At 44.9% G+C, this 12,974-nt stretch overlaps 1 protein-coding gene across 1 annotated transcript in view; it reads right to left on the bottom strand.

Annotated features, from left to right (window-relative positions):
* The window catches only part of SYN3 (synapsin III), a 280,859-nt gene that overhangs the window by 11,770 nt on the left and 256,115 nt on the right, over positions 1–12,974 (bottom strand). The window contains exons 8-10 of the mRNA XM_034777964.1: positions 10,756–10,898; positions 5,105–5,179; positions 1,783–1,885 (exon numbers count right to left, since the gene is read on the bottom strand). Of these exons, the coding sequence (XP_034633855.1) occupies positions 1,783–1,885; positions 5,105–5,179; positions 10,756–10,898 (321 nt within the window). The remainder of the gene's footprint in view (positions 1–1,782; positions 1,886–5,104; positions 5,180–10,755; positions 10,899–12,974) is intronic.

Below are 12,974 nucleotides of genomic sequence, written 5' to 3'. Positions count from 1 at the left end.
GAAAGTAATTACAGTACTTCTCAGCTTCTCTCTCAGAACTGGCATAAAGTAGAAAATGTGCCTGCTTTGCTTTGTTCTACTCTATTCCATTCATGTTCCCATACAGTGCCCAGCAATCTGGTATCTGAACTCCTGCTGAACCCCTGGCATAGCAGACCCTCTGGGCCAGATCCTTAGCTGGTGGAATTTGGCTTAGCTCAGTTGAAATCAGCCTGGCGCCTCTGATTGGTAACAGCTGACCTCACTCTGTGTGTTTTGTTCAGTGTAGAATCATGGTGTAATGTGTGTGCAGGTGCGCGTTTCTGTCTGTGTGTGCAATGTGGTAATGGGTGTAAGTCTATGGGCGTGCCCTCGACTCAGTGACACAAACATGGAAGCAGGTTTCAACTCCACCCCCATCCCGAAGTTATACACAGAAGCAGGTGTGCCATCCTCCCCTCCCCCCCCCACACACACACTGAGGCAGACATGTACACATGCACATGGACATACATACCCATACAAAGGCAGATGGGTCAAACTCCCCACCCCACATACAAAACCACACAGGAAGATGTGTGTGTACATACAAGCACCCATGCGTTCAGAGAGGCAGGTGTGCGTACCTTCTTACCTTCCCCCAGACACGGGCAGGTGTATACACACACACACACACACACACACACTGAAGTATGTTGAGTTTAAAAGGCTCGATTCTGGGGTGGGGTTTGAAGAGGAGCAGCTCCACCAAAAGCTGCTGCCAACTTACATAAAGGAGTCAGAATGACAGCAGCACCCCTCTTGCCATTTGGAAGAAGCAGGCGAATGTTTTCATTGCTGGCAGAGCACTTGTATTACACGACCTCTGACAGGTCCCTGGTCCCTGAGGAGGAGATGCACAAGACTGGAATGTGCAGTGGCCGTAAGGCTCATGTGGTTCTCATCAGCTTCCCAAGCCTCGGTGGGTGGGAGTGCTCTCCCACACATAGCTTTCTAATGTGTCAGCACCCTCGAACGAAACGGCAGGCCAGCTTTGCTCATCTTCCTCTGCCTGGGCTGTGTTGGCGGAGTTCACAGCAGGTCAGATGCTGAGCCTCACTTCCAATAACATCACATGGAGCAGAGGACACTAGCTCATTTGCCAGATTTGGTCATGCCCGGAGTGGCTCTTGAGTTTCCAATTTGATTTTCCTGCCAGCTTTTCAGGACCCGTCCTGTTCCAATGACCCGGATCATGTTACCCGTCCCATTCCCATGTTCAACTCCCTGGCATGGGAAGTATCACTTTGAACGCTTGCCTTCTCAACCACAGCTTGTGCAGCTGATGTGACTGGAACCCACAAACTCTCGTGGGGGCTTGTCTTGCTTATCTGCTAGCTCAATAAACTCAGGCCTGGGCAAACGATTTTAAGGGGTGCATCTAGGGTCTGATGAAGACAACAAGGCTCATTCATGCTACTTATAGTCCTCTTCCCTACAGCTCTAGTTCCATCCAGTTCATCGTTGGCTCCTATGTGACATGCACCCTGCTTGTGACTGACTCCTGAGCCTGACTTCTAATCTTAACATCGACCCAGGAGCCCATTCACAGGTATCTGGCAATTTGGTTGCGACTCACAGTTAGTCCTTGCTTGGGCACATTAGTTGAAATGATCCTGGTCACTGTGAGGAGAAAATGACTGGGTCAAGGGGCAGAGCGTGTACTTAGAGTATGTCTGACTGTCTGAGCATGCGTGGGAGAGTTTGTGTTTGTGGACGTACTCGGATGAAGTAGACATGAACTCCAGTCACTCAAGCTCTCACCTCAATGATATAGTCCTTCCCATCTTTGCTGTGGACAGCTTTGACGGCACAAATATCGAGGCCTCCAAACATCTCGGCGCAGGAGTCCGCCCAGAGTCTGTACCTGCAGAATCCACACAGACACATGGCTGGGAATTATCTGGCTGCTCAAGGATTAAAATAAGGTCTCCATGCTAGTAGGGTGCCAACTTTCTCAGCCTCCCACCAAATATAGACCCCCCACCCTCTGCCTTATTCAACCGCAATAAGATAGATATCATGACCTTTAATATTGATTCACCATCACCAGTATGGATAGAGGATTATGTTCTCACCAATGTAGAAACATTCATATACTTAGGCAGCACCATCAGCCAGGATGGTGGAACAAGCCAGGACATCCGGAACAAAATCAATGCAGCCAGGAACACCTTCAGGAGCTTAAATACAGTCTGGAAATCATCAAAATACAACACCAAAACCAAACTCAAGATTCATCAGAGCTGCGTACTTTCAACATTACTTTATAGTGCAGAATGCTGGGGAATGAAAAAGTATGACATGTCCAAACTGTCTTCATTCCATACCACCTGCCTCAGAAAAATCCTTTGTATCTTTTGGCCCAGAACAATCTCAAGCCAAGATCTATTGACACAGTGCAACCAAGAGGACATGAGCACCATCATTGCCAGGAGGCGTTAGAGATGGATTGGCCATGTGCTTCGGATGGAAACTGATTCCATCACCAGAGTAGTAATAAGATAGACACCTGAAGGCAAGCAAAAATGAGGCCACCCGAAAACAACATGGCGAAGAGCTGTGGAAGCCGAGTTGAAAAACTGGGGAACCATTGAAAGACTTGTCAGAAACAGACAGGAGCGGAGGAACTACACCACTGCATAATGGGAACATGATGATGATGATGATGACCCTCTGCCTTTGGAAGTGTATAGAACGCTCTTCACAGCAACTCAGAGTTATGATGATGAGACATCCCCTCCCTCTATTCTACAGGCAATAGAGGAAATAGGAGATCTTGCATGATGAACGCCTACATTTTCCTTCATTGCACATCAACTCTCTACTCCTACTTATATCCCCTCGAACCACCTGAAATCATTTCTATCTCTCACCAGTATTTACACACCTCAAATCTCCCCCACTTACGTGTCACTTAGCCAAGCTGTAAATGTTTAGTTCATTTTATCTTTCCTCAGAAGAAAGTCCCTGAAATTGTTATTGCTCTGCCCTGAATTCCCCACCCCCCCCGTAGACAACTTTCTGATGCTGAGATGCCCGGCAGTTGGCATGTTCTAGGTGTGGAGAGCCAGAGTGGAGCTCTATAGTGAGTGGCTATTACCTCGCTGTTCTGTGACATGATGTCTCTGAATATACAGCCCCAAACTGCACAGGCTTTTTCATTTGTTTCCTCTACATCACCACCCTGCAAGCTGTTCCCAAGAACCCCTATATCCATTTAATATTACTGCTTTCCAAGTATTTCCCTCCTGTTGAATATATGCTGCTGTGTCAGAGTGAGAGTAGGAGATGCTATATAATGGGAGCCCCTGCTTCCAGCTGTCCTAGCACGGGAACATGAGCTGGCAGGAGCAGGAGGCCATGTATGATGGGGTGCCCCCTCAGCTGTCTCTGCACTGGAAGAGGAGAGGGAATGACAAGAGATGCATTATGATGGCGACCATGCTCCCTCAGCTGTCCCTACATTGGAACAGGAGAGGGAATGAGTTTTGCTTGTTTTCTTTCTGTGCAGCTGTGCGGTGGTCCTGACCATTTCAATACAAAAAATCTCAAAGCAGAAGATCTGCAAGCAGGACTCTCACACTGAGTGGAAATTGAAACAGGAAAACACTGAGGATCTCAGAGCTACCTATGCAGACCTAAAGGGGAAGGAGAAAAGAGCCTATGATCTTGAAGGCAACCGGAGCACCTATAGTTTGATCTTCATGATCTAATGATGAATCTGCAAGAACACAGGATCATATACAGATGGGGCAAGAAAATAGCATATACAATTAATAAATCCTTCCTTGTCACTCCCTGCCTCAATGAGGAGACAAAGCGAAGCCACACCCCCACTCAGAGGAGGTAATCATAGAATCATAGAACTGGAAGGGACCTCGAGAGGTCATCTAATCCAGTCCCCTGCACTCATGGCAGGACTAAGTACTATCTAGACCATCCCTGACAGGTGTTTATCTAACCTGCTCTTAAAAATCTCCAATAATGGAGATTCCACAACCTCCCTAAGCAATTTATTCCAGTACTTAACCACCCTGACAGTTAGGAAGTTTTTCCTGATGTCCAACCTAAACCTCCCTTGCTGCAATTTAAGCCCATTGCTTCTTGTCCTATCCTCAGAGGTTAACCAGAACAATTTTTCTCTCTCCTCCTTGTAACAACCTTTTACTTTTACTTGAATTCTGTTATCATGTCCCCTCTCAGTCTTCTCTTCCCCAGACTAAAAAAACCCCAATTTTTTCAATCTTCCCTCATAGGTCATATTATCTAGACCTTTAATCATTTTTGTTGCTCTTCTCTGGAATAGGAGGCTATTTCAGCCCCCATCATCTGTACAGTTATGAAACTTATTAAATCACAATAAATTCACTCCAGTAAGCAGGCTCTTTCCAACCCTGGGTTTGTATGGAGGAGGTGGGCAGCAGGAATGCGCTGTTTACACTGGGGATTAACTCTGTGAATCAAGCAGGATGCCCATGCTAATGCACTAAGCACTGCAAGGCCCACTCATGTGCAGCTGCAACTGGATGCTGGTCATGTACCACAGGGCAGCTTCTTGGGAGCCACGTATATTCTAGAGGGAAGCTTGAGGGTGTCTGGGTTCAAAATCCAGGCTAAGCCACAAATGAAATGGGGCTGGTGGTCTCACCAAGTTTACTAATGGACATTCGTCCAGACCAACCACCCTTTCTCCTGAGAGGCAGAATTTTCAGATGCCCAGAGGTGGAATAGCAGAGGCTGCTCCTGGTGAGGACTCCGATGCACAGGAACAGCCGGGATAGGAATAGCAGAGGTGCTGCAGGTTAGAATTAAGCACAGTGGCCGATGTGTATATACTTATGCATGTGTTTGTAGGGGAGTTAAATTTGCACTTGATTTGTCACCATGATACCTGGATTTAGCCAGCACTGTCAACCCCTCATTTTTGCCCAGTATTCAGCAAAGTATTTGAGCATGTGCTTACGTTCACCCCTATTCAGCAAAGCACTTAGCCATACTTAACTTTAAGCATGTGCTTAAGTCGTGCTGTAGCTTCAGTATCAGCTTTGCTCTTTCTTTTTTGAAAGCCCCTTCTCTCCCTTACCTCTCTGTCATTGCGATCTGCTCCAGCATGGCAGAACCTGTGTTTGCCTTCCAGTTTCCAGAGATGGATGTCCTCCTGGGAAAACAAACCAATCACAGGATGACAAACCAACCCCTCCAAAGAGGTAGTTTTCACACCTAACTCAGTGTGTGTGGGGAACATGGGTGATTCAGCAGGGTGTCCTTTCCAGTCCTACAGTCCACAGTGCTCCCAACAAATTCTGATCATCCAGTAAATGAAAGACTCAAACTAGGAGCAAGGAACTAAGAACCTCAATGCATCTTTTGTCTGCAGCTGGGTGGGTGACATGTAGTGGCCTTGTGAATACTTTTCTCCTTTTACACATCAGATCCTGAAAAGCTGAGATGACTGCAAAATGCCTCTGGGATAATTAACCTTACGCTCTGCACTGTAGAATCTAAGCATATGTAATTCTCCTGGCAAAGATGTGACTGAAAAGATACATAGAAGTCAGATATAAACTACTCTCTGAGGTTGGCTTCTATTGTAGTGGTGGCCTGGAAAGTGTCTGTCTGTCCCCTCTTTTTTAATCTCAATGGCCCACCTGCTCTGGGACCCACCCGCCAACTTCTCCCAAAGGTTTTTTAGAGTTGTAAAATGCTCCAAATCTCCTTCATTGTAACTGGCTGTGAATTTCAACAGAAGATGCTGCTGCTGGCAAATTCTGAGCTCTGTATTTGTCTGTCAAGTGCTGGGCTAGTTCATTTCTTTGCACTTAGGAAGAAGGCAGACTTTACACAGCCTGCAATGATAGCACCTTGTGCTGTAGTTCTGCCAGATCTCACAAGATTCCTGAGTATGGTTTCGGGGAGGAAAGTGCTGTAGTAGTTGTAAGATATTATCCCATCAGTTTGTTTGATACACCCATGAAACACGCCTATGCTGCAGAAAGCATGCATGGTGATTCAGTGGGTGGCACTCTTTTTCCTGCACCATTATCCAATGTAGCAGTGTGGTGCTGAGAGATGCTGATTGCTGCTGACATAATCTTTTCAGTGAAATGTAGAAAAGTCCTGATCATTTTTGGTCATTAAAGATCACAAGGCACTTTTCACAAGAGCAGAGGTGTTAAACCTGGTGTCCAGGCTAAATTCAAAGTTGGGTCATTACATTTTGCCCACTTAAAATTTCCTGAGAAATGTTTCAAATAGACATGGCCTCCTTCTTCCTTTTCTGCTCTAACCTAATATGTATGTACTGCTGCTGCAAACTGTTAAATGGCTCTCGGGATCCAACTCAGAAGGGGTGAAGTGATTCCTGAGTATGGTTTAGACTAGTATCTGGGGAGGAAAGTGCTGTATTATTTGTAAGATATTATCACATGCTGTACTATTGGTTATCACACATACAAACCCTCCTGTCCTATTACCAAAACTGTTCACCTTCCTGACCTTTTCTTTAAGCAACAGAATCCTTCCCCTTTGAGGTTTCTGAGCCTTTTCCATTACCTAAGGACAGTGTTCAACTCTCAGCCTCTCTTTCCTTCTGTGTCCCTAAGTTATGCTCCTTTCTGGGGTTGTGTTTCTCAGCTTTTCAGTAGGAATGGCTCTTTATTTGTAATATGTGGGTTCAGAAAATTGCCCTGTAGTGATTGATGACATCCAAATTCTCATCAGTGATGAGAACTTCCAGATTCAGATTAGTAACACAATGATGGAATATCAGCATTGAAAAGAAGCATTTGGAATATGTAAACAGATACCGCATCAAAAAAACAGCTATACTATGGTGTAATACAAGGAAATTCCATGTGGGGGAGCTCCAGAGAGTGCAGCTTTGCTGCAGTGGTTGGTTTATCTAGTTTTTTGTTTGAGCCAATCTGATGTTCTAGTCCAGATGCTTCATCTAGAACATACTAAAAGTTTCATTCAAATATAAAAAAACATCTTAAAAAGAGACTCTCAAAAGCCGTCCTGACCATTAACATAAGCTCCACCACATCTTCATGAAATCCACTCCCTTCCCAGCATGAGAGAGCAGGTGAGTCTTGCAGCATGGCACCAAATTAAGGCTTTGACAAACCAAGGTAGAAGTGAATTTGAGAGCCAAGAGCTCCTCATTGAGAAGGCCCTGCCACCAGACCTCTCCTGTTTATACCAGAGGCTCTTAGCTAGAATGCCTCCAATGGCCCTAATTGCCATGGCGGTCAAACAAATAAAAGTGGCCTCTCGAATAAAAGGGACCCAGACCATGTAGGGCTTTATAGGTCAAGGCTAACACCTTAAATTTCCCCTGAAAATGAACTACTAGACAGTGTGAATCATGAAGCACTGGTGTAATATGCTCAGTGTGGGAATCACCACTTCATAACTAGGCCATTCCATTCGACTGTAGCTCAGTTTCTGGCTCCACTGCAGCCATTCAACTGCAAGAGGACAAGAGCACGAACATCAGGAGTGAGGTCTAAAAAAAAGGGTACAACCCTCTTGTTAAGTGCAGAGGGCAAGGGGTATTCTTGGCAACTGCTGCTACCAACCTGGGGTACTCAGAAGCAGCTGGCAGTCCAGCGCGACCCTCAGGTTGCAAGCCTTAAAAAAAACATGGTAAACATCCCACCCCATTGGATGGGATGCTGATATAATTTTTGCCACTTCTTTCAGTTGTTTTCCCTGATGCACAATTATTATTTGAGTTTTATCTGGTTCACCAGCATTATGAGGTCCCCCAAACCCATTCAGTGGAATTATAGGCGTGTGTCACATGGCTATTTATCTGTTGTTTTCAGCGTGGCTTTAGTTACAGGCTAAGCAGGTGTTCACCATCAGTGTAAGTCTGGAGTAACTCCACCAAAGTCAATGGGAATCTGAACTCAGTCTCTCAGGCACGGGTTGGAAGAAAGTATACTTGCATCTGGGGTGGGGAGGGATGACCTAGTCACCCTGTAGTATCCTCCCGCTGTCAAACCCTGGAGGCAGAGTAGACAAATTCCAGAGAGAAACTGTGTACACAGTCCTCAGGAGGAAGTGAGCTTTTGAGTTTTTGCATGTGTGGGAGGCAGTATGAAAACACAGGGACTGATTCCATTGCACTCAGACCAAGAGAGTCCTCTCTCTGACTGACATTACAGCAGACATTGGTATTCTCAAACTTAAAGGCCAAGATGTTCCAGAGAGCCCAGTGATTTTGGATGCCTTCATTTTTGAGAACCCAACTTGAAACACTTTCAAGGGGCCCCATTGTCAGTGGCTGGATGCCCTCACCTCTCTCATATGACATACAATGGACTTGTTTATCCCATAGAAAAAGTCTATTTTCAGTCTGGCACTGGGATAAACTCCATTACCAGATACCTTTCATAGGGAACAATCAGTAACAGAGACTGGCTATACAGATATCCCAAACTTGTTTCCAGTAGTGGCTCCATGAATAGGACAAAGGAACTTTTGTAGCAAACAATTCATTCAATGAATTTGGCCTTTTTCTCTCTTCATGAACTGGCTTTGATTTTCACTGATTTCTTCCCTATTTGTAACGGTTCGACAAATGTTTCATGGGAAACAATTTTATTTAGCAAACAATTGCTTGCAAATTTGCTCCCGTGTGGGATGGGCTATTAGTGCGACTGTTCACATTTGTCACATGGTATTGTTTCTGCTCCGTGATTAGATAAGGTAGGTCAGCGCGGTAAGGAATTTTAAAGGACATTTTAAACCTCTTTTCTGAGGTCATTTGAGTCAGGCTTTTCCTGAGACATCACTGCTAGAAAAATTAGGTGATTGCAATATTATAGACCGGGTCAGATTTAAAACTAATTTTCTCTCATTGCCTTTCCACTAAGTAATTGTGTGTCCCGTGAAGTCCCAGACATGAAAAGAGTGGTCATCTCTCTCTCTGATTTATTTAATTGCCTCTCTGCTAGGATGCTGGTCAGGGATTTTGGGCAGTTCTAGTTGCAAAGTAAGTGGGTACATACATTTGTCTATCTCATGTAACTGTGTTAGCACCATGGGGTTTTGGGAACACAGATCCTAGACTAACAATAATACTGGTGCTAAGTAGTGTATGACAATGTTTCATCTATCGGATGCCCTTAAGCGCATGCTGCCAGACCCAAATACTTATCTAGAATTCTGCAGCTTGATAAGGGCTGGTACTTCTGGATTAGCCAGATTATTTGCCTTTTCTTGTTCAGTTGGTTTGGGATGGGGAGAAATGAACTGTTTTATTTATTTATATGACTTTATTTTTAATTGATGTCAAACTCTATTAGAGCTTGGGATAGGTGCTTTTTAATTTCTGCCAGGAGCATACAGTGAATTCACTAGCTGCCACTTTTCTGACCCTTATCACTATTCCTAGTCATTGTGACAAACGAATTAGCAATTGTGAGGTATGTACACGGTCTTAGTTGGGAAGGGGGTCAGAAATGGAATGGAACTTGGTGGCGCCTCTCTTCATTCTGGAGTTGCCGCTGGGGAGACTCTACTCCCAGCATGTAATGTTCTGTGTTGATCTAAGCAGCCCCCGCAGTCCTGACCTACCCTTTATGCTGTATGCCCATATTAACCCCTCTAACTCGAGACGTCAACTCCCACCTCTGATTGCTCCAGGATTCCGGCCTTCTGGGCCCACTTGCTAACTGTTCAAACAAGCACCTTTGTGCTTTTTCCCATGCAGCCCCACACACATGGGAGGAGCTCCCCGTAAACACCTGCAAAACTAATACATTATCCACCTCCAAATCCCTCCTCCAAACTCTCCTTTGCCAGGATGCCTACAAAAAACTTGACCCTGGTTAGGCAGCTGGTGCGCTGAGATCACTGCCTATCATGCTGATAAGTGTTGCTCATTGCATCCGTGTACTCCTCCATCAGTCTGTCTGTCCCCACTTGCTGGCTGTTGTCTTATACTTAGATTGTAAGTTCTCAGGGGCAGAGATTCTCTTTTTGTTCTGTGTTTATACAGTGCCTAGTACGACGGAGTCCGGGTCCATGACTAGGGCTCCTGGGCATTGCCGCAATACAAATAATAATAACTAATAAGAAATGACAAATATTAATAATCTAGCACCGCACTCTTTCAGTGGCAATTTCTTATTGCGATGGTGTTACCTCACGGCAGCGGCATGAGTAATTTCCCGGGTCAGGGGGCTAAAGGAGGGTAGCTGTGGGTCAGTCACACTGTAAAACTCCATGGGTTGGCTCTGACTCATGCCAAAGTGGGGCATGCAACGAGGTAACGTAGGCCACCCCTTTGCTTTTAATAGTTCACTTGAAACGGAAAGATTGTAGTGACTGTTCCCACTAGAGGGTGCTGAGAGATGGAGGATTTGTCTATATGGTCAGGAGAGATAGGACTTTTAAGAAAACAAGTTACTGCAATGATAGGGGAGTAAAGCTTATCTCCTGGTACCTGTCCAACGCTGAGCTTGGAGACAGGTACAGATAGATTTACAGCCTGGGAACAAGGCATTGATGGTGAGTTATGGAGCAGCTATCTGTGGGCAGATGGATCAGCATGGGGAAGAGGTGAAAGCACACCAGGGCTATTCTTCAAGGAACTTAAATAAGCCACCTATTCCTGACCAAAGCAGACACTAATTAAACCACATTCATAAAAATGTCTCTTTCCAATTACAGCCTCCGCCCCACCACCCCGTCCCCAGCCCAGCCACGAGAGCACACACTCACATGTAAGCTTTGTAATTGCTGCCGATTTTCTGGATTCGGATGTCGTACTTGGAGTCGATGAACACCTCGGTGGTGGCGTAGGTTTTCGCCATGGCAACCACGCTGGCCATGTCCTGGAAGTCATACTGGTTCTCAACTTTTACCTGCAATTGCCGAAATCCAGCCAAAGAGCGGCGAGCACAAAGGGAACAGGAATATCTGTGAGGAGGGGTCATCTCAGTGGATGAATAGCAGAGCACAATGACAGTTAAACAATAAGGAGAGAGAGATTGAAGCAGGGACGACAGTAGGTAGAAGGATGTTTCATCCAGGCAAACCTTACACATACCTAGCTAACTGGCATGTCTCCCTCCTTGATGTACAAGTCCTGGGGGATCAGTAATGAGAACACGTACCTATGATTAAAGGGTCCCATGGGGCTTTCCCCGTAAGACTTAATGGGAGTTACACAGCTGAAATGCTCCAAAAAAGCATTTGTTATAGACTTGTAGCATAACTTAACTCCAAGTATGTAAATTACTCTTACCCTATTATTTACCACTAAATATCTGATGAGAAAAGAAAACCAGGAGTGACCAGGAAATAGTCATTTATACCAGAACATAAAGAAGCGAGATGGGGTTTTTTTTGTTTGTTTTTTTTTGCCACTCCTGGTCTCCAGATCTCTAGCACTTCACATTGCCCTTATCTAGTTTCACGCGAAGGCCTGGCACATGACTCCAGGCTGGAAGTGTACACAACATGAGCCCCATGAGGATGATGTTCCTAGGAGAGCCCACATACCACAGGCAGTGCAAGCTGGAGGTCATGGGAGTGTGTGTGGGGGAGGCTGTCTAGAGGTGTAGAAGGAACGGGATGGCGCGATGCTCAGGGGTTTGAGGTCTATACCCGAAGGGCTGCAAATTTCCTGGGAAACTAGCTTTTCACAGTGTTATATTTATTTACTGGAAATACATTGGAACTTTCAAAAAAGAAATGCTGGAAAAAGGAATCACTAAGTAAAGAGGATAATCAGCTCTCTGCCAAGAGCTACTAAAAAGGGTAAAGAAAAAAAACGTGACGTCTCCTCTCCCAATACTGCAAAAAACCAATCAACCAACACACCCCAGACAATGTTACTATCTTAATGTCACCAAACACAGCCTTTAGGAATGTGCACTGGCAAAAATCTACTCTGTGCATCAGCGAAGCCTGGCCAACTACAATGCCCCCAAATGGTAATGTGTGGAGATGGATGTGTTAATTTAAGTAGGTCTATAGTATAGGATCCGAACAATATGTGATTTTCATCATGCATTATTATTTATTATTTGTATTGCGGCAGCATCCAGAGGCCTCAGTCAAGGATCAGGACCCCATTGTGCTAGGCACTGTACAAACATTGAATAAAAAGATGGTCCCTACCCTCAAGAGTTTACAAACTAAATCCATATATGTGTGGAAAGGGGCTGGAAAGAGCCACAGGTCTATGTAAACCAGTCTGAAGGAAACATATGCATTGGTGGTTGGTGTCTCTTTGTAAAGAATGAATGAGCTATTCTAAATGTCTACCTAAAATCATGGGAAGGCAGCTGCCACCCTGAGTATGTAAGTAGAAGAATAATGACAAGTTTGTTGCTAACCTGCAATGGGTGTGTTTTTTCATTTATATTAGAGTTTGTAAGTTCCAAACAGAAAACAAAAATGCAGTCACATTCTGGTTTAGAAATTCTCTCTTACTTGGAGACTAACAAATTCTAAGAGGCTAATTAACTGGTAGGACAACTCTCACTTTTTCATGTTCTCTGTATGTGTATATATATCTCCTCACTATATGTTCCATTCTATGCATCCGATGAAGTGGGCTGTAGCCCACGAAAGCTTATGCTCAAATAAATTTGTTAGTCTCTAAGGTGCCACAAATACTCCTATTCTTTTTGCGGATACAGACTAACACCGCTGCTACTCTGAAACCTCTCTTACCTAGGTGAGGTACAGATCTAGCGAATTTTTGAGTACTGGAAGAGCCGAGGTGAAGGTGGATTGCAAAACTGGTTTTGCCCTTACCTTTGGAGTTGATCCTGCTGAAATATATCTTGAAAGGGCTTTCAGTTCATCACCTAAATCATGCACATCAATATCATGCATGCCATCATGTGTAAACACTGTCTCTAGTGCCCTGCATTGCTGGTGTAGGTCTTATTCAGGTATAGTGAGGAGTTTTGGAATATCATACAACA

This window comes from Trachemys scripta, chromosome 1 (genome assembly GCF_013100865.1).
Source record: "Trachemys scripta elegans isolate TJP31775 chromosome 1, CAS_Tse_1.0, whole genome shotgun sequence".
In the NCBI taxonomy this organism is placed as follows: Eukaryota; Metazoa; Chordata; order Testudines; family Emydidae; genus Trachemys; species Trachemys scripta.
This window is presented reverse-complemented; position numbering and strand designations above follow the sequence as displayed.